The sequence below is a fragment of the Elephantulus edwardii genome, unplaced genomic scaffold (assembly GCF_000299155.1).
Source record: "Elephantulus edwardii isolate Elephantulus edwardi_28Jun2011 unplaced genomic scaffold, EleEdw1.0 scaffold00255, whole genome shotgun sequence".
Lineage (NCBI taxonomy): Eukaryota > Metazoa > Chordata > Mammalia > Macroscelidea > Macroscelididae > Elephantulus > Elephantulus edwardii.
This window is the reverse complement of record NW_006400005.1, coordinates 2,652,467-2,671,774: the sequence shown is the minus strand read 5'-3', so window position 1 is coordinate 2,671,774 and position 19,308 is coordinate 2,652,467. Positions and strand designations below refer to the sequence as shown.

General features: G+C 34.1%; 1 protein-coding gene across 7 annotated transcripts in view; it reads right to left on the bottom strand.

Annotated features, from left to right (window-relative positions):
* RIMS1 (regulating synaptic membrane exocytosis 1) overlaps positions 1-19,308 on the bottom strand; it is a 701,348-nt gene that overhangs the window by 158,791 nt on the left and 523,249 nt on the right. For 4 of the 7 annotated variants that reach the window (XM_006899388.1, XM_006899390.1, XM_006899392.1 and 1 more), the window contains one exon: positions 9,270-9,341. The exons of 2 other annotated variants lie outside the window; for them this stretch is intronic. In XM_006899388.1, the coding sequence (XP_006899450.1) occupies positions 9,270-9,341 (72 nt within the window). Of the gene's footprint in view, positions 1-460; positions 644-9,269; positions 9,342-17,255; positions 17,340-19,308 lie in introns of all 7 variants that reach the window. One more of the 7 variants, XM_006899387.1, reaches the window with a different exon arrangement.

Here is a 19,308-nt window from a genome sequence, read left to right as displayed (position 1 = left end):
ATCTGCTGGCATTTAAGTGGTGTTTTGTTTTTTGGTCTTTTTTAACTAAAGGATTCTAAAATCCTTCAAGATTTTTCTAAAAACATGTGAAAGGTCATTTATTTTATTCCTCTTACACTTTTTAAGGAAAAGATACAATTTAATTTCAGATAAGTTTTTATGAAAAAATTCACATCATTAAAAAATTATATATGAATATGTCACAAACAGATGGAAGGACATAACACAGCCAAATCTGATTTTCAATGGTAGTTAACTGGCAGGAACTATAGAATACCACCAGCACAGTGAGAATAGATGCAAGGAGAAGAGGATGTGTGAGAGGCTTAAGTGTCACAAAGAAAAGATTAAAAACTATGGTGTCGTAATGAGTGAAAGCACTGAGTGCTCAGGAAGGTACAACAGCACACCAACACCCAGAGGCAGGACATGAATGCTGGGCTGGACACTGAATAGCAACCTTGTCAGAAGCGGAGAAGGTGGCGCCGACCCTCCGGGGGCAAGGTGGTGCATAGAGCACAGTGTTCTGACACTAGAATGCTCACTCGACCTTGAGCGAGTGGGATGTTTCCCCCTAAAGACTGGCTGATCAGTTGTTCTTGGGGCTGCGTGTCCCCTTCTAGAAAGATATGGTGGGAGAACCCTAAAACATTAGGGTCAAAAAAGATCTTCAGTCAGCAGGTTCACATTAACTTTAACACACATTTGTCCAAGGAAAACTTGGTTACTCTTAAGAGACAGTGATTTTTGAAAATCTGAAGAAAATCCATCATACAATTACTAAAACAGAAATAAATTCAAACTGATGATTGCAAATGTGTACACTCTGTGATCTTTAAAAGGCTAACTATAATTCCTTTAATAAAATAAACCTCTTCTAAGTTTAACAAGGAAAGAAACTTCAACTTTACAGAAATAAATCTCCAGAGCATTAAGGACAGATGCACAGAGTAAGAGCTTCATAAATTCAATCAATGTTGATTGACTGAACGAATTTAATTAGAATAATGAATACAGGCATATTAAGGGAGGCTTGACTTGAGGAATAAATAGTGCACTATAGAGCTTTATGGATATTTTTTCACAATGTTTGTAATTTTACTCTACAAAAAGCAAACCTTTACCAAGTACAAAGGAGATGGCAACTGAGTTAATTTAAGTAGATCAAAGAAGTACAATGATATAATAGGATGGAGAATGCTTTATTATAGTAGTATTGGAAATAGATAAAAAAATGTGTTCTTTTAACTCACACATTTACTCTTAATATAGTGTTCAAAGTTATTATAAAACCAACTTAAATATTAAAAGTAAACATTTAAAGATGACAATTATGTGTGTGTAGTGTATATTTATAGATACAACATATATAAATGTTAAACATTTTCATAATTTTTAATTATCTTTTAAATACAATGCACACAAAAATACCAAATTTTTTTATAGGGGAATAAGCAGCCATACTTCATCATTTTAAAAACCATTAAACATTCACTTATTAAATAACAAACATATGTGATGGTAAAGAATATACTGACCACTAAAAGTGCATTTAAGTTATACTCAACTTGAGAATTTTAAAATAAAATGGTTGACACAATCTATAATGATTTTTATTCTGATTTCCTCTTATTTTTCACAGTAATAAAATATAGAGGTGGTAGGTTTTAGAAAATAAGGTAGAGTATAGAGCTTTATAAAACTGCATGTTATCTTTCTGAACAATGAGAAAATGCTTTATTGGACATTAATGAAGATTTTGAAACACAAAACTGACATCTTAGTTATTAAATCAAAAGAAAAAATTACTACATACTGAAAACTCTTCAATTACTTTGAATTGGCTTTCCATCTTAGTGCAACAATGATTATTCTTTATAGAATTATTTAGTGTGAGAATGACAATATAAATTAAAATAAATTAAAATAAAAATATAAAGTCCTTTACAAAAATAAATAATATTTCTTCAGGCAATCCTAGTCTAAATTTTATTTCTGTATGTGGCTTGAAAATCAAGTAACAGTATTAATTGGAAATTTTATGGCTCTTACAATTTCACTAAAATTTTACTTCATGCCTATTATAATTAATATTACTAAAATGATTACCAGAGAGCTCTGGTTGCCTAGTAGTAAGAAGCTGCACTGCAATCCCTACGGGATGCAGTTCAAATCCACTCTGAGGGAGAAGGATGAATATTCTCCTAAGGTGCGATTTACTGCCTCTGCAAACCATCTGAAGGGTCAGCTACGGTCCATTCCAACTTGACAGTACACAGCAATAACAATAACAACAACACGATTACTACGGAGCACAGTGCTTAAGTATTCAGCTTCTAGTTCAAAGGCCTGTGATTCAAACCCACTAGCCACACTACAGAAGAAAGATGTTGCAGTCTAATTCTGTAAAGCCTTGGAAACATTATGAGGCAACTGTATTAAGTCCTATTGGGCTGCTCTGCATGCGAACCAGCCTGACAGCAGTGGGTTTGGGATTTTTTCAAAAGGCTACTTACAGATGACTTGAAAGGTCAAAAATTTAGGGGAGTCTTACATGTAACCAAACTAAATAGCAAAGTATAAAAACCTATTACAGGGAAAACTAAATTACTACCTAATGAATACCTTACAATTCAACATTATATGACCTAGTGTTCTGAAGAACATCAAGGCTAGCAGATCATCAACAGAAGAGCACATGATGTCTCTCATTTAACACAAGACCTGTTTTTGCTTTTAATATGAACACAATGACAATAATTCTGCTATCCTCCAATCTACAACCAGAATGAGAGCACACCCAAAGGGAAGCTTAGGAAATAATGCCTGTGGAGGAGGAGTGTGGACAATGGGAGAGGATGCAGAAAGGGATACAGGAAAGAAGGGCGATGGGAAGGGAGAAGTAAGGATAGAGCACAGGAGAGGAAGCAGGAGTGAGTAAAAATGCATAACCTAAAGACAAATTGCAAAGTTTGGAGATGGGAGATAATGAAATGAAGCACAGTCTGTTTTGAACAAAATAAAAAAGACATTCTGGAATAAAGAGTGTTAACAGTGTGAGCTGAAAGACTTATTAGATCTTTGATGGTTTCCATGAACTTGAATATGCAAAGAATATAGGGCAGAATGTAAAAGAACTTCCACAACCATATTAGAGGGACAGGAGGTGAATAAACGATAAGTAAAATGACAGTAACAAATATACTGAGCATATATGCATGCCATCTGTTAAATTCACACACAGATCTCTCTGCTTCAATACTTACTGATTTCTGCCAAGATATGAGATAAAGAAAAACGGTATGTCACATATCTGTATATACCCTTCATAAACATAATTGTATGTACTAACATTGAATATTTTGGCAATGTTGTTGTTGTGTACCACAGAGTCAAAATCGACCCATAACTGACCCTTCAGTAGGTTGTCAGAGGCAGTTAATCACACGGGAGGAGATTGCCAATCCTTCTCCTGCAGTGCGGCTTGGTGGCCTTGAACTGCATGGTTTCTGGATTGCAGGGCAGCCTCTAGTTACTATTTAATGGAATTGTGTTAGGAGCATTTATATATAAATATATGTATATATGTATGTATATGTAGGGAGCTCTGGCTGCCTAGTGGTAATATTGTAATATGTATATATGTGTATGCATGTATGTATAGAGGTAAAAAATTATGGCTTTGATGGTCTAGTGGCAGGAAGTTGCACTGCCAACCCAAAGGCACTTGGGCAGAAAACACGAGTTACTTAATAGGAGAAGAATGGGTAATCTCCTACTGTGTAATTTATTGCCTCCAAAGACATGCTTGAGGTTCAGCTATGGATTGGTTATGATGTGACAGTGTATAATAATGTGTGTGTGTGTGTGTGTGTGTGTGTGTGTGTGTGTAAAATGGCATATATTTCCCCCTCCATCAGATTCAGAGACACGTACATACATGGGTCTGGTGGTACAAATGATGAGAGCCCAAGTGAAACTGAAAGCTAAATTATTCCAATTCAGGCAGTGGCTCCATGAGAAAAAGATCTATAAAACCTAGAAAACTCTCTGAGGCAGTTCTGTCATATGAGTTTGTTGTTGTTGTGTACCATCAAGTTAGAACCAATTCCATAGCTGACCTTCCAGGGGGTTTTCAAAGGCTGAAATTGCACAGGAGGAAATTGTCAATCCTTCTCCTGTGGAGCAGCTGGTGAATTAGAATTGCCTGCCTTTGGGATTGCAGTGCAGATTCTTAACACTAGGCCACCAGATCATATAAGTTTACTTTAAGTCAAAATCAACCTGATCGAATATATATGTATGTGCGTGTGTGTGTGTGTATGTATGTTTGTTGTTGCTGTTAGGTGCTATGAAGTTGTAGACGACTTATAGTGACCCTATGAATGAAAGACGTCAACACCTGTGTAACTTTCATCTCTTCTCCATGTTCATAGTTCCTGGAGGCAAGCTGTCTCAAAAGTGGATGCCATTCCTGCTTCCAAGCTTGATTTAATCGAGGAGCTCCACCAAACATTGCCCACCATGGGTAACCAATATTGCATCTGACACATCAGTGTCGCAGTGTTTAGCATCACAGCATCCATGAATTACCTCTGTACAGCAAATGGACAGACCAGTGCTATAATACTTAGAAGAATGTTTGACCAAAAATAATTAAAACCAGGCCTGAGGGCCGCAGATTATTCTAATTAATGCTGTTGTTATGTGCCATCAAGCCGCTTGCAACTCATAGTGACCCCTATGTACAACAGCCCTAAACTCTGCTCTGTCCTGTGCCAACTGCACTGTCTCTGACACTCCCATCCCGATTACCCCAGTCACTGAATCAATCCACCTCATAGAGGGCCTTCCCCTCCTGTGCTGTCCTTCCACCCTCCCAAGCATGATGTCCCTCTCCAAGGACTGGTCTCTCCTTACAACATGTCCAAAGTATGTTAGATGGAGCCTCAGAATCCTTGCCTCCAAGGAGCCGCCCGGTATAACCTTTTCCAGGATGAATGTGTAGTGCTTCCAATTTAATTTTACATGAAAGGTAGTATTATTAGCCTTATTTTGTAAAAATGGGACTTCCAGAGCAAAATTCTAATTAAAATCTAAGTGTATGGACACTACTTTATTCTTTCCAAATGAACACCTACATTTTTCAGACTGAGCCAAATCCATACCTTTACTCACCACTTAATATTAGTTAGTAGTTGATATTAATCTCATCAAAACATTAGGTCTTAGTAAGACATTACTATTGCTGCACATAATCACATGAGTAACTTCTACTACCACTCCAAATTTCAGTTATGAGGTTTTTAAAATGAAATTAATCATAAACATGAACATAGTTTTTAAGGTCAAGCCTTAAAATGGTTCCTTACTATTAAGTGAATGTGTTTTTAAGGGTTTATTGTTTAAAATGGCTTCCCTAGCCATGGAGTGACTTTACTATGTGGATGGGCAGGAATATATGAATAAGGCATGCTAGCATATTCACAGGGGATTGGCTAATCTTGCCAAGCCACAAGGGGACTGGCTAGTCTTACTACTAAAATGAGGAGATAGAAGATTTTGGGATTCTAACCAGCAGCAAAGAAGCTGGAAGAATGTAATGTACATCCTTCAAGGGCCAAAGCCCTTGAAGTAGCTAGACCTGTATGTACAGCAGCAGCTGCTGTGGCTAAGAAGAAAGTGGACCAGGGACTTGATAGGAGACTGAGCTGACCTTGACTCTGTATGCTTGTGAAGGAACCAGAGCTAACTGCCTTGGCCTATATTTGGGGATCAGGGAGGGAGAGCCAAAAATTAGTAGGACTGGCCTAAAGTCATTAGGCTGAAGATTTAGATGCCTGTAAGCACATGTCAGCACCTGGCCTGATTGATTGATTCTGCTGCTAGGCTGAATTACAGCCTTTTGATGTCCATAATATGGTTCTGTATGGTCTGTTAGCTGTCACACTTTGGATCCAATAAAGAATTAAGCTTCATGTTGGGATGAGTTGAAAAAAGTATGGGAGTGTGAAGGGAATGTCTGACCTCATGGGAATTGGTTTTGTATTGCTGATGTTGTTGACAGGGATAGTTTCCCATTGTGGAGTTGGTAAAGGTCATATATTGCCATACTCATAGGGCCCTTGCTCTTTTTACAGTGAGAACCACATTAATGCCTCAGTCTAGGTCTGCACAGGCACTTTTAATAGCAACAACTCAATTTAAAATGCACACTAAATGAATATCTAAGTGATATTCTAGACAAACCATATCCCAGTTAGATTACAGCCTAGGTCCCACAAGAAGAAAAGTCCCTAGAATAGAATGCAGAAATGGATCTAGCAGTTTATGTCCCTGAATTCACATAAGGAAGAAAAGTCAAACTTTTACCTTACTAAGGGGCTTCTCAAGATAATTTGAGAGCTGCTTCTAAATGGTTATAGACACAGAAGCTAGAAATCAGTTTTGTCTATCTTCCACCTATAGCTGCTCACTTTACCATTCAAACTATTTTCTTCAAGGCTATTTCTTGTAAGGAAAATTACTGAGTCCAATGAATGACCTCCCAATAATCATAACAGAGCAAAGGCTATCAAAAGCTAGAGCAACTACATGGTATAACTCCTTTGGAGAAGATGCTATTTACTATTGTTGTTAAGTTGTTGTTGTTGTTGTTAAACCATCGAGTCAGTATGACCCATAACAACTCCATGAGCAACAGATCTGAACTCTGTTCTATCCTGTGCCATCCTCATAATTTGCAACACAGTGGAATCCATTGTAACAATCCATCTAGGTGAGAGTCTTCCTCTCTTCCATTGACACTCTTCCTTCCCAAGCACAAGTATGTAAGGCAAAGTTTTATCACCGTTGCTTTCAAAGAGCACTCTGACTGAATGTTAGCTATTAATGTTCAAGAAAGAGTGTCAAAACCATTCATAAATGTCCTAAGTTTCCCTGTAACTGGATGTTGACTCAAGATATCCTCTGAGAAAACTGAGTGCTGTTATAAAAAAGCTAGGTCATTACTTATTTTGACATGAGCTATTCAAGAACTTGGAAGCCTAGTGACATGGTGGCACTGCCAACCCCCCTGCCACTCCACAGGAGAAAGATAGTCAGTCTCCCCCATGCAATTTACAGTCTTTGAGGACTCACTGGGGGGTGAGCTATGAGTTAGTTTCAATTCAAGAGCAAAGAATAAGAATAATCAAGAATTAACATACTTTAACATCAATAAAATTTAGTATCTTTGGAGTCATTTAAGTTAAAATTACTTAACTGTAAGTTAATGTTTTCTATAGTAAAACTTACAAGCAGAGAGAAGTGAGGAATAATTATAATATTAATATGGCCCTCAGATATTTTTTGCTTTTATACTGATCACTGTCATTGTTTCAGAAGTAGATGCCCAACTACTAGTCATCTGAAGTTAAGTCTCTTCAGTTGCCTTAAAACATACAGCAACCTGTAAAGTATTATTCTAAATGTTGGTGATATATTTTAAGATCAATAAACTTGTTCATTGGTATAGTCTAAATTCCGTTAGCTGCACAGATTGGTGTCTTTACGGCTATTTGCTAACTACATAAGAGAGACCTGAATAGAATAAAAGAATAGTACTAACAGAAGAAATTTTAATCAAGTGCATAGATTTAAAATCAAATTATAGAAGGACAGAGAAAAATAGTGAAAGAATGAAAACATTCCTAAGGAATCTGAGATGTTCACAAGCAAATTAATTTGACGGATTTAAAAAAATGTGTAACAGAATCATAATCTATATTTTCATATTATATGATTATATATAAATATAAATATATATATATATATATATATATATATATACTTACCTATATCTGCACCTCTGATGGAACAGTGCATTATTTGTTGCATTACTAACTGAAAGGTCAGTGGTTCTAATCCACCAGCTGCTCTAAGGGAAAAAGATAGTCAGATGCCTCCCTTTGACACCTTCAGTCTCAGAAACTTGCTGGGAGCCTCTGTAAACCTAAGTCAATTAAATGGCAATGTGTCTGGTAACTAAACTCTGTTCCATTTCTTGTCTCAAAATCCATATGCTATTTCCTTTATGAAATTTTCCACTCAACATACTTGCTGTCCTTGGACCCATCTTTCTTTAGAAATAAAACTTCCTAGCTATGGTGACTTAGTAGTAAGTAAGGAGTTGTACTGCCAACCCAAAGGCACTTGGTTTGAATCCACCAGCTTCTCAACTGGAGAAAGACAAACAATCTCCTCCTGAGCAATTTACTGCCTCTTAGAACTGGCAGGAGGGTCAACTATGGATCTGTTCCAACTTCATGGTACATACAACAACAACAAGAACAAATATTTATTTGATCTACTGAACAGTAACTCAATTCATTATGGTGACCAACCACTGGGTTTCTAGGGCTGTAGATTTCATAGGTGGAGGCTGTGTTCGTACCGTGGAGGTGCTGTTGGATTTGAACCTCCTGAGAGGAGCCGCCTTTGGCTTAGCAGTACATTTCCCTGTAGACTAAGCCACATTGGCCAAGAAGCATTAATTTTTCCTGACTCTCATCTCCTGGTCTGTGGAATACCTTCTATGGCTCCTGTAGTCCACTTCTGTGTGCACACAGTAGCTAGTGCATATCTTTAAAATCATAACTATGACACATCAATGAACTCATTAATTCCTGAAGATACTCTCAATTATTGTTGGACAGGTTAACAGCCAATTGACTATATGCTAGTTGTGCTTTACAAATGTTTTTATAGGTATGTCAAAATAAGTATCAATATCTTAAACCTAAATGTAATAAAAATTATTTGTAGAACTGAATTAAGGTTCAAAAGGTGGTAAGCCCTTATAACTTTTTTAAAAGCATCTGTTGTGATAGATTGCCCATTTAAAGAAAAGAGATGCAAACTAAATCATGTGATTCAGATAAATAACTGATAGTCAAAATAACTCGCATGTCACAGGTACTATGATCACTGGTAACACTGAATTGAGATCAGAAAAAAAATATTAATGTCCTAAGATCTATATAGGAATGAGTGTACATTTAATCCTCATTAGTAATCAGAATGATCTGTAAGAGAAATATTTTCATTTTAAATTCTTCAAATCACCTTCCTTTTTGTGTCTTGAATGAGACCATTCCCATATATGAGATATATTTGCACAAATATATTTTGAGCACCACATTTTATGAACTGGTAGAAAATCAGAGTACAGATACTTTTAATATATTAGTAAAACAGAAGATGGCAGCACAGCACAACACCAAGCCTACCTTTCTGCATCAGAGACAGTGCCTTTCCTAGTCTGTTTTTGGATGCTAGATCTTTCAGACTTTCTGGAGTGCCTGTGGAATGAAATGTTACAGAAATACAGAATATATGATGAATAAAGCTACAATTATTCCACACAATGATTTAAAATAAAGATAGACATGAGAATGGCAACTATCTGACCTAAATGGTTTTGCAAGTTAGTACATCAATAATCATTTATAAAAATCAGAGTAGTTGCTGTGTAGAAAACAGAATTTGCCCAACAGGTGACATGAGAAGTTATTTCATTTGTCTAGAGAGGTGTATGGCTGTGGAAATACTTTAAATATGATGCCCTGCCGAGCAACTCTGCTTTCCTGATGAGTAAACAAACTCAAGGGTGAAATGGAATGATGAGAAATGTGACTGATGGTTGTACTGCTTTAGCTGCTCAAAGGCTACAAAAGGGTAAAGTCCCCTTCACGTTTCTAGGTTGAAATTTGGTTGCACAATGATGAGTTTTTTCCTCCATAAAATTACAGAGAACAAAAATGCTATAGTCAAACATGTATGACAAAGATAAAGCACTTTAAATTGACTACTAAAATGGTTTTAAAATTACAGTAAACAGGAAAGACCCTTTTGTAATTATACAAAAATTTTAAAACTTAGTCATATGCCACCAGATAAAACGATAAATGATGTTTATTAATTCAGAAATTATTCAGTTCTCAATCTATACTCCCAAAGTACATTTGTATATAAATATTTGGAACCTAAAATGCATTTCCCCCTAGAAATAATGATTTATATATAGGCTTAAGGTAGCTCACATATACCTGCTTAGCTAAAATGCATTCAGACTTTTATGTATTATTAAAAAAGAAAAAAAAGAAAGTACTGTGGTCGCAAAAATCACATTATTAAACAAAAGTCCAGAGAAACCACAAAATAGAATGACTATTTTTATACTGATTCTCCACTAAATAAATACTTGCTACCCTTTCTTCATCTCCCTTATTTTCTACAATCTTAGTGAAATAATCATCTTCTTTTTTTAGTATCACATATTCTAACTCAGTGTCTAATAGGCCAGACACTGCTGGGCACTTAAAAAAATACTCCTGGTGGTACAGTGGTTATCGCACTCAGCTTCTTGTAAAAAATCTGGCGATTTGAGACCTCCAGCCACTCTGGGAAAAACATGTTATAGTCGGCTTGTGTAAATATATAAAGCCTTGAAAATTCAATGAGGTAGTTCTAGTATGAGTAGGCATTAACTCGATTCTGGTTTGGACAGGCGCCACTAACACATAAGAAGCCTATTTCAATTAAGTACAAAGAATTCTGGGGCTGCTTACCTCTCTATATATTTTCTACTATTGCCAGAAACAGAGCTCATACTACCTTGCCCTTCCAATTCAGTGCTTTAGCTGTGTGGTCTTCAGTCACCTGGTATACCCTTATTCCACATCTGATGAAATGGAAAAAGGGAAAAACAGGAGGGAAACATCTCTCACTCATCAGTTTCCCATACTTACTTGTTGGAAAAGAGGGTACTTGGTATGTTTAAAGATAACCCTTATTAGACACTATTTCAAAGAAAGAAATGGGTTTAGGGAAAGGTCACTGCAAACACCACATTGGGAATTTACACTTAAGTCACTTAAGTCTGCCTGGTGCCTTAACCATTTTCTGCCATATACTATCCTGCAAACTGAATAGAAGGAAACCAACAATGAGAATGGAAGAGGTTGGCTCACACAATGCTCTTGTACTCTTAATAAAGGAAATAAGGAACCATGAAATCTGATACAGGACTGAGAAAACACTAAGAGATAAATGATAATTCCCTCTCTCATATTAATGAAGTTATTTTTTAATTTTATTTATTCTGTGGTCAGCAGAGCGTTCTGTGGTAGAGCAGCAGAGCAAAGAAGTACATAATACAGATGATGTCTAAAATCAACAGGAGATGGAAGGGAAGGGAAACTTGTCCCTGAAGCAGGAAGAGATGCAGGAAATGAAGGAGAAATAGGACAAGCAAATCTTTAGGGCCAAAAGATATTTAAACTTGTCACTAAAAGTTTTTAGCCATTCAATCACCATTAAATATATACCTATCTCTATATCTATATATATCTCAGGCACTATTGTAAGTGCTTGGAAAAAGAAAACAAAACAAAGATCTCTTCCATCAAGAGACTAGTATCCTATTATCAGAAGACAGAGATAATAAATATATTTCACAAAAGCAAATGACATATGCTAAGAACAACAATTAAGCTAGTATCAAGAGTGCAAGGGTAACGTTGGGGGTGGTTGTTGATGTTATGTGCTGTTGAGCCAGATCAGACACACAGCTGAGTGTGATGAAGGTTTTCAGAGGCTGTAAGATTGCCTGGGAGAAGGCTGACCATCCACCGCCCTGGGAAGCAGTTGGTGGATTTGAACTGCATGCCTTTGGGAATATAGCATAGCTTCCTACCACTGGACCACGATTAATTGATTGTATCATCTAAACTTTGCATGATCCAAATTAATCTTATTTTCCATTTATAAAGAGCAGATTTTGATGTGTTGAGGCAAAAGAATTTTCTGTAACTCACACATTTGTAAAGTGTCAAAATAAGATATGATCTGAGAGTCCATAAGCTCAATATCATCTCTAGCATAAATAATACTGCAAAATAGAGGCTACAAGCCTGAACTCTGGACTGTTTAATTTCAGCTGCTTCTGTCTAGTTAGATGACTTGTTATACTAAAAGCACTCCTCTGTGTAAACGTTGTAATATCAAAATAAAATTTGCAAGCCTCAAGAGGTTTAAATTTGACATTAGTATTTATATTTCTTGTTTGTTGTACTAATTACAGCTAGAATTTGTAGCTATGAAGGTATTGTTCACAATAATAATATATTTGGTTCTTGAAGGTAGAATTTCATACAACAAAATTGTAGGTTCAGAGTCCATACTGTGTGATAAATACATTCATGCTTGAGCAGCATACATTTGACTTTTTAAGTGCTCTCTTTTGTTAAGAATGTATCTTTTTCTAATGACTTTTGGAATAAAAATATATGATTTAAATATAGCTGGTCTGGAGAAAAATACAGCATAGTATCCTAAACCTATACTCATATACTATACTACTGAAATTATTGTTCATGTAGTTACAAAATCAGTTTTCGTGAAGTGAATCCATATTCTAAGCTATACTACGTTAGGTTAATTGTAGTCATGAACTGTGTCTGGGTCATCACTGTAACATTAATGCCTGGCAAACAGTAGCTGTTTAATAAACATGTGATGATTAAAAAGTAATGAAAATACTTGTATTATTATTATAGAATGTGAAAATAAAAAAGAAAACCAACCCTACAATGACCAAAAAACCAAGTAGGGCCATCAAATTTAATTCCTATTCAATCAAGTAAATTTTAGAATAAAACTACTTGTTTTCTTGGTATCAGTAAAATGCTTTAAATAAGAAATGCTCTCTGGTTTACCACCTTTTTTATAACAGACATCAGCAATTACAATGGACTCAATGCATGTTTTATCCTGATGCAAGATGCTGCACACACTCTAGAGTATGATGTTCTTGTTAAACGCCACTGAGTCAGAACGAACTCTTCAGTGGGTTTCCAGAGCCTTTAATTAGCAAAGGAAGAGACTATCCGTCTTTCTTTCATGGAGTAATTGGTGGATTTGAACTGCCACCTCTGGACTGGCAGCACAGCTCCTTACCCACAAGGCCAGAGCTCCATTTAGAATATCAAGAGATAACAGAATTTAGCTGGGCTAACCAACTACCTACAGGAAAATGGTATTTCACAGAAAACTGAGTTCCACCATTTACCAATTCAGGGTAATATAGGCCCTAACTAGTTGGTGAAGACACTATCCTCAGGCTTTAGGTCCTTTTAAGGCCTCTGACCATTCTGCCACCTTCCCGTGACTCTGAATGGTTTGCTGCTTACCTGAGGGGATCACCGGACACGAGGCATTGTTTTGTATTTTCATGTCTTGCTTACTTTTCATTTTAGTATGCTTTTTATCTAATTAAATCTTTGATATAATTATTTTACCTTTCATAAAGAGTACTCTTATAGTTTAGATTTTGCTAAAACATACAAGAAACAGAAATCCTGAGTTATCATCTTCAATTTAACTGACTGTTAGTTCACTAACTTTTGCCAAATGCTTCTTAGTTCACAGGGAACAAATGACTCTAAAAGTTGTAAAGGGATCTACAAATGTCAAGTATAAAAACAGTCATTTTACTACAAAGTAAGTAATAGTTGGAAAAGTGGGAGATTTTCTTAATTAACCTTAAATATTTTTAATCACTTTTAATTACTATTCCTTCTCTAGCCATTAAATATGAAGGTTCATAAAATGTACTAAGCAAAAGGTAATTGTTATATTTCTCATTTTTTTATCCATATTAAATAAAAACTTTCACTTACATGCTTTTCTCCAAATATTACAATTCTATTTAAGAAGTAGTGAATTACTATTTTTAGTAGTAATATTATTTAAGGTAGTTTTATAACAAAATGAGGACATTTTGTGCTCTGTTTTGGGGGAAAATTCTAAAACATCAATATGTTTTAATTTAAATAGCTAATACTGGTATCATAAGATGTGCAAGCTAACTGGATAACTTCTATTGCAATATGTGAAATGAAATTCTCAAGCATTTTGCTTCCTCACTAGTTTCAGAAGCCAGAACAACCTTGAATAGAATGAACTAACACAATGTTTGTAAGCGGTGAAGATGAATGTAGTCAATTAAAATGTACGTATCTTCCTGCATACTTTCAATATGTAAGACTGCTACAATTAAGATCAATGAGAATGTTTGTATACTGATACACATTTTCTGTCCCAATGTAGGGACTTTTTGAAAACACAGATCAAAACCAGGCATTGTCAACTATAAAAAGTAATAATATGAAGATTTTATGACATTCCCTGGAATTCCAAATTTATGTGTTTTCCTTCACATTTTTTAAGATATCCTTTAAGCTGTAGAAAAGATTCATGGCTCTAAAAATGGAAAAAAAAATTCCACTTTCATGTGAATTACAAATAAAATCTATGCTTTCATTTCTAATGACATCAAGAATACTTATTACCAAAACTAAATTATGTAGAAATGACAGTTTAAAGACTTCATGGATGTGTATATGCATTTATACTATGAGAAATAAGAGCACAACCAAATTACTTGCAATTCACTTGAACTTTCTGCAGAACTCTCTTAGTAAGTAATTTATTTTTTATATTACAAACTACTTCCTAAATAATCAATTATGGCTCTGACATACAAAAAGCATACAAAGTTTGACTATAAAAGCTACCATGGCTCTTTAGAACATTTTTCTGGTTAAAGTCACCCCAAGCCTTTATGAACAATATAACCAAATCTAATGCCATGTTCACTTAATTTAAAATTTGTTATAAAAATTCTGAGTAAATAACGTTGATGAGAAATGAAGTGTATCACTTCAGTTTTAAAAAATGACTGGTCTGGTAAATCATTAATTTAGGATTAGATGTTGAAATTTCTTTTTAGATGTTATTGTCACATTTTATTCTGATAGTTAATAAAATTTATCATAATTAATTTTTATACAATACAGTAATAAATGATAGCACAAAATAATTAGAAACATGTTTATTTGGTTGCACATAAGACTTTTATTTATAATAAGAAAAAGAAAAGAAATATGTTCTAAATTATGTATTAATAAGAGTTTCCTTTAAAAATTTTAAAAAGTTTATGAAAAGTATAATAGGAATCAAAGGGGGCTTATGTAAGACCTTGACAATATAGATAATTTAGTCTCTATCTGTAAAACTATGATAATGAGCTAGATAATCTAAAAGGTCCATTTGTTTTCCTAAAGTCCATCTTGAAATATCTATACAATCTTAAGTATCAGATCACATAATTACTGGAAATGCCATTAAATAAAGCTAATAGTGCAGATACTTTTGAACTGAAACTATTAATTACCACATTGTTTAACTAATGCCCAGATAAAAATGTATTTGCATTCATTTAAAAGATTAATCTCTTTAGGGTGGTGCACTGCTAATCCAAAGGCATGCCTCTCAGGTAGTCCAAACCTACCAAGGGCTCTTTGGGGAGGTGGGCAATCTCCCCCCACATGACTTACAGCTTTGGGAAAACCTCTGGAGGGCCCACTATGCCTTGGCTCTGTCTTGATGGCAACAAGATTGTTTAGAGTATAATCAGGCAGTGACTACAAAAGACAAGATCTACTGTTCCATTTCTTTTGAAATAAAGGCAAAGACTTTTATTTTAGGATTATCTTTTCTAAAGGAAGACTCTGAGCTCTGGTGGTTTAGTGGTAAGAATCTGCACTGCAATCCCAAAGGCACAGGGCTCAAATCCACCAGGTGCTCCTTGGGAGAAGTATGGGCAATCTCCTCCTATGTGAGTACTGCCTCTGAAAATCCATGGAGGGGTCAACTATGGGTTGGTTTCCATTCTGCAGTACACAACAACAGAAGACTCTAAAGTCCTTGATGGACAGAAAGGGCTTTCTCTTCTCTTCTCTCTTAATTACTGCTGAAGTCTTAAGTCATTAAAAGAGTACTCACAATAGGGTCACAGCAAATATTTGCTGAAAGAATTGTATCAATGTAGTTGTAAAACTTTAGCTGATTTCTATAATTTTATACTCTTATTCTAAAAGATTTTACATTTGTAACAATAATAGATTGAAGATTTTATTAATTTACTATTTTCAGAAACTGTTATAAATTAGTAAAAATATAATTTAAAAAATTCCCCACATATAAATCATGTTTTAAAATGAAAATATCTTAAAGATTAAACATATAAAATATTTCTGTCACTTTCTTAAGATACTACTTTTATAAAATAATTTATCAAGGTTTTTTTTAATTCATGTTGTTTAGTTTTGAGTTTTCGTTCAAACTGAAGTCCTGAAGACAGTCTGTTTACATATATAAAGAAATTTTATAATTTGCTAAAATTATTCTGTTATAATTGCATAAAATTATACAAATACCTGTATACCATTCTTACTCCCCTCAAAACAGAAAAGGGTAAGAGCCTTTAACTAGTTGTTCAGTTTCTTATTTATGGTTTCTTCTTAGTTTTTCTGAAAGTATTGATAGGCGTTCACTAAATTTTTATTTACACCAAAAGGCAATTATCCAAAATGCCCAAAGAACTTTTGTGACTGGTGAGCTGTGTACCATCAAGTAGGGCAAAAATATTAAAATCAAAGACTGTAAGTACCAAATACCATAAAACTGGATACCTGAATGAATTGCAATTGAGAAGGGTAACAAAAAACAGAAAAACACATTCTAATATTTCTAAAATACAGGCATGAAGTGGATTAAAAACACTGATGCTATCATTTAAAACCTACCTTGTTGGCTTACCCTATCCTTTGGCGGTATTTCTTTAAAACACAATATACATAAAATATATAAGGACCAGGTATTTTATTTTAAACCAAATATTTTAAAATATGTTCCATAGCTAACCATTAATTCCCTTACACAAAAACAAAACAAGAAGGGAAAAAAACCAAGACTAAACAATGAACCAATATAATGAAAAAAATAGTCCATGGTAAATTTTTAATATACTCTAAAGAACCAGAGAATTTTTATTTATTCACACATAAAAAGTATTTAAATATTTTTGCAGAAATAAAAACACTGAAACAGATGCTCATTAAAATAGAAATTCTTTCACTGTTTCCTAGCTTTATTAATTTTTAAAATATTTTCATACTATTCTCATATTTCAGTAAACATTCTCCGGTGCTTTAATTAAGGCTGCACACATTCACTGACGAAATCACAACATAACAAGCCCTGTTTCCTGAAGGAAAACAGGCCATGACTAACACTTCTTTTGGTTCACCTTCACTTGGTGGCCTAGAAGCCCCTAGACCATTTGTCTGTGAGGAGGAGTTGACTAGTACCTGTCATTCTCCGGAGACGCATGCTGGATTTGAATCCTGGGGCTAGGAGGTCGTCTCCTATCTAGGGAGGGGGACCATCTACCCCTGTTTGCCCAATGAACAAGACAGGAAAAAACAGGACATTTAGTAACTTCTAAAATAAAAAAAAATATATGGAACAATAGGACTGGAAAAACACCACAAAAAGGCAAAGTGTTGATTTCTTTTTCTCCATATTTTCACTTTTGCAAATCAAATTATAATACAGCAATAAAATAAAATACATTGTTTCAGATGTGACTAGAGTAATTATTTAGGAAGTTTGTGTGAATGATTTCTAAGATCTGTAATTTTATTTTTTTAAAAGTTGCCTGTATGTGCACAATACTTAATACACATGCATATATGATGTACATCATCTGAAATTTAAAAACTGCATCCTCATGGGCTTTATGTCTGATATCTTCAATAAACTTATTCAATAAACTACCTATGATAATTTGGTACCAAATATTGAATTTACAGATGTGGAAATGAGAATTTAATACAAAGTAGTAACGAAATTACATGGAGGAATCAAAAATGCTCTTTAGAAAAAAGATGTGGAAAAAATTATTCACAAGCAAGCCACCAGGTAATTCTTAACAATCTTTCTTAGAAACATCTGCAGAGCTAATAAATGGAATTTAAAAATTAATAATGATGAATAACACTGATGAATACAGAAAAAATATAATGGTAAAATAGCATTACTTTATAAAATTCTGCTACTCTTTCATTCTAAAAGGGTTTTTTTATTGTAATAAATAGATTTTTTTTAAAAATGTGGCACTTAAAACATTTTGATTAAATAAAAGTCTGAAATGTGAACCATATTTTTTGCTAAACTATTTTGATATTTTCTCTGTAACTACAAATTAACAACTTCAACACAAAAATAAAAAGACCAGGACTGAGAAAGTCAGATATGCAAATTTCTATATGTTTTGAAGGATAATTTCTCGAAGTGTTGGCTTTCTCACATGTAACACTAATTGAAATCTCTTTAAGAGCTCAGCCAGCTCTCAAATGTTATCATATATGATCAGGAAATCTGATGTCTGCATATGCCTAAAGCCCAAAGTTGCTCAAAAGCTTATGCTTAATCAATCAGGCTGAGATGGACAAACATGTCTAAGTTGCTCTGATTGAAGATACATAGTATCCAGGCAAAAGAGAAAAACTGTGTGAAATGTACCATGTCATGTGTAAATATGTTCAATACATTTAAAATACTTTGCATTACTTTTAAATTTATTCTATCATTGGTGAATACAATCTGAAATCCATTCTGTATTAAAGTGTTTATTTTTACTTCACTGGTTTTTATTTGGAAGATTAAATAAAAATATTTCTAAAATATCTGTAAACAACTGTAGGTGTATTGTTGACTTTAAATTATACCTCATTGTGTTAAAACAGATAGTTACTTTAAAACACATAAGTAGAGTTCATATAAACGTTCTCTTCCTCTGTTGTAATAAGTCATATTAACCTGAAAGAATTATAAGTAACCTTCCTTCTTGAGGCAAAATTCCAGTCCTTGTGTTTACTTAAACAGAAATAAAAGTAAAGATATAAAATAAATAAAAATATTTTAACTATGAAACATGCAGTTAAAGCTATGAAGTAAAAAGGTGTACATTCAAAAACAAGCTACTGGTAATATAAGTTATTTAACATAATTTTTATAAAAGCAATTCGTAATGTATAATACATGTTTATCTGTACATAGAAAGTCCTTCTCAATATGCTGATATGTAAGACCAATAAAAGAAAAATGTTTTCTTTATCCCTGAAATAACGGATATAATGAAAACAGGATCAATTTATACCCATTCTACCCTCCCCACAATAGATGTTACTTGATTTTTTTTTTTGTTACTTGATTTCTAATATAGTCATGTGTGAGTTTTAAGCACAGTAACATATTGTGTGCTTTTACAATGTATAAAAATTCACTATTCTCCTCTTATCATTAAGAACCAAATTGTCACAATAATTTTATCCCTACATTTTGAGAAATATATACAGT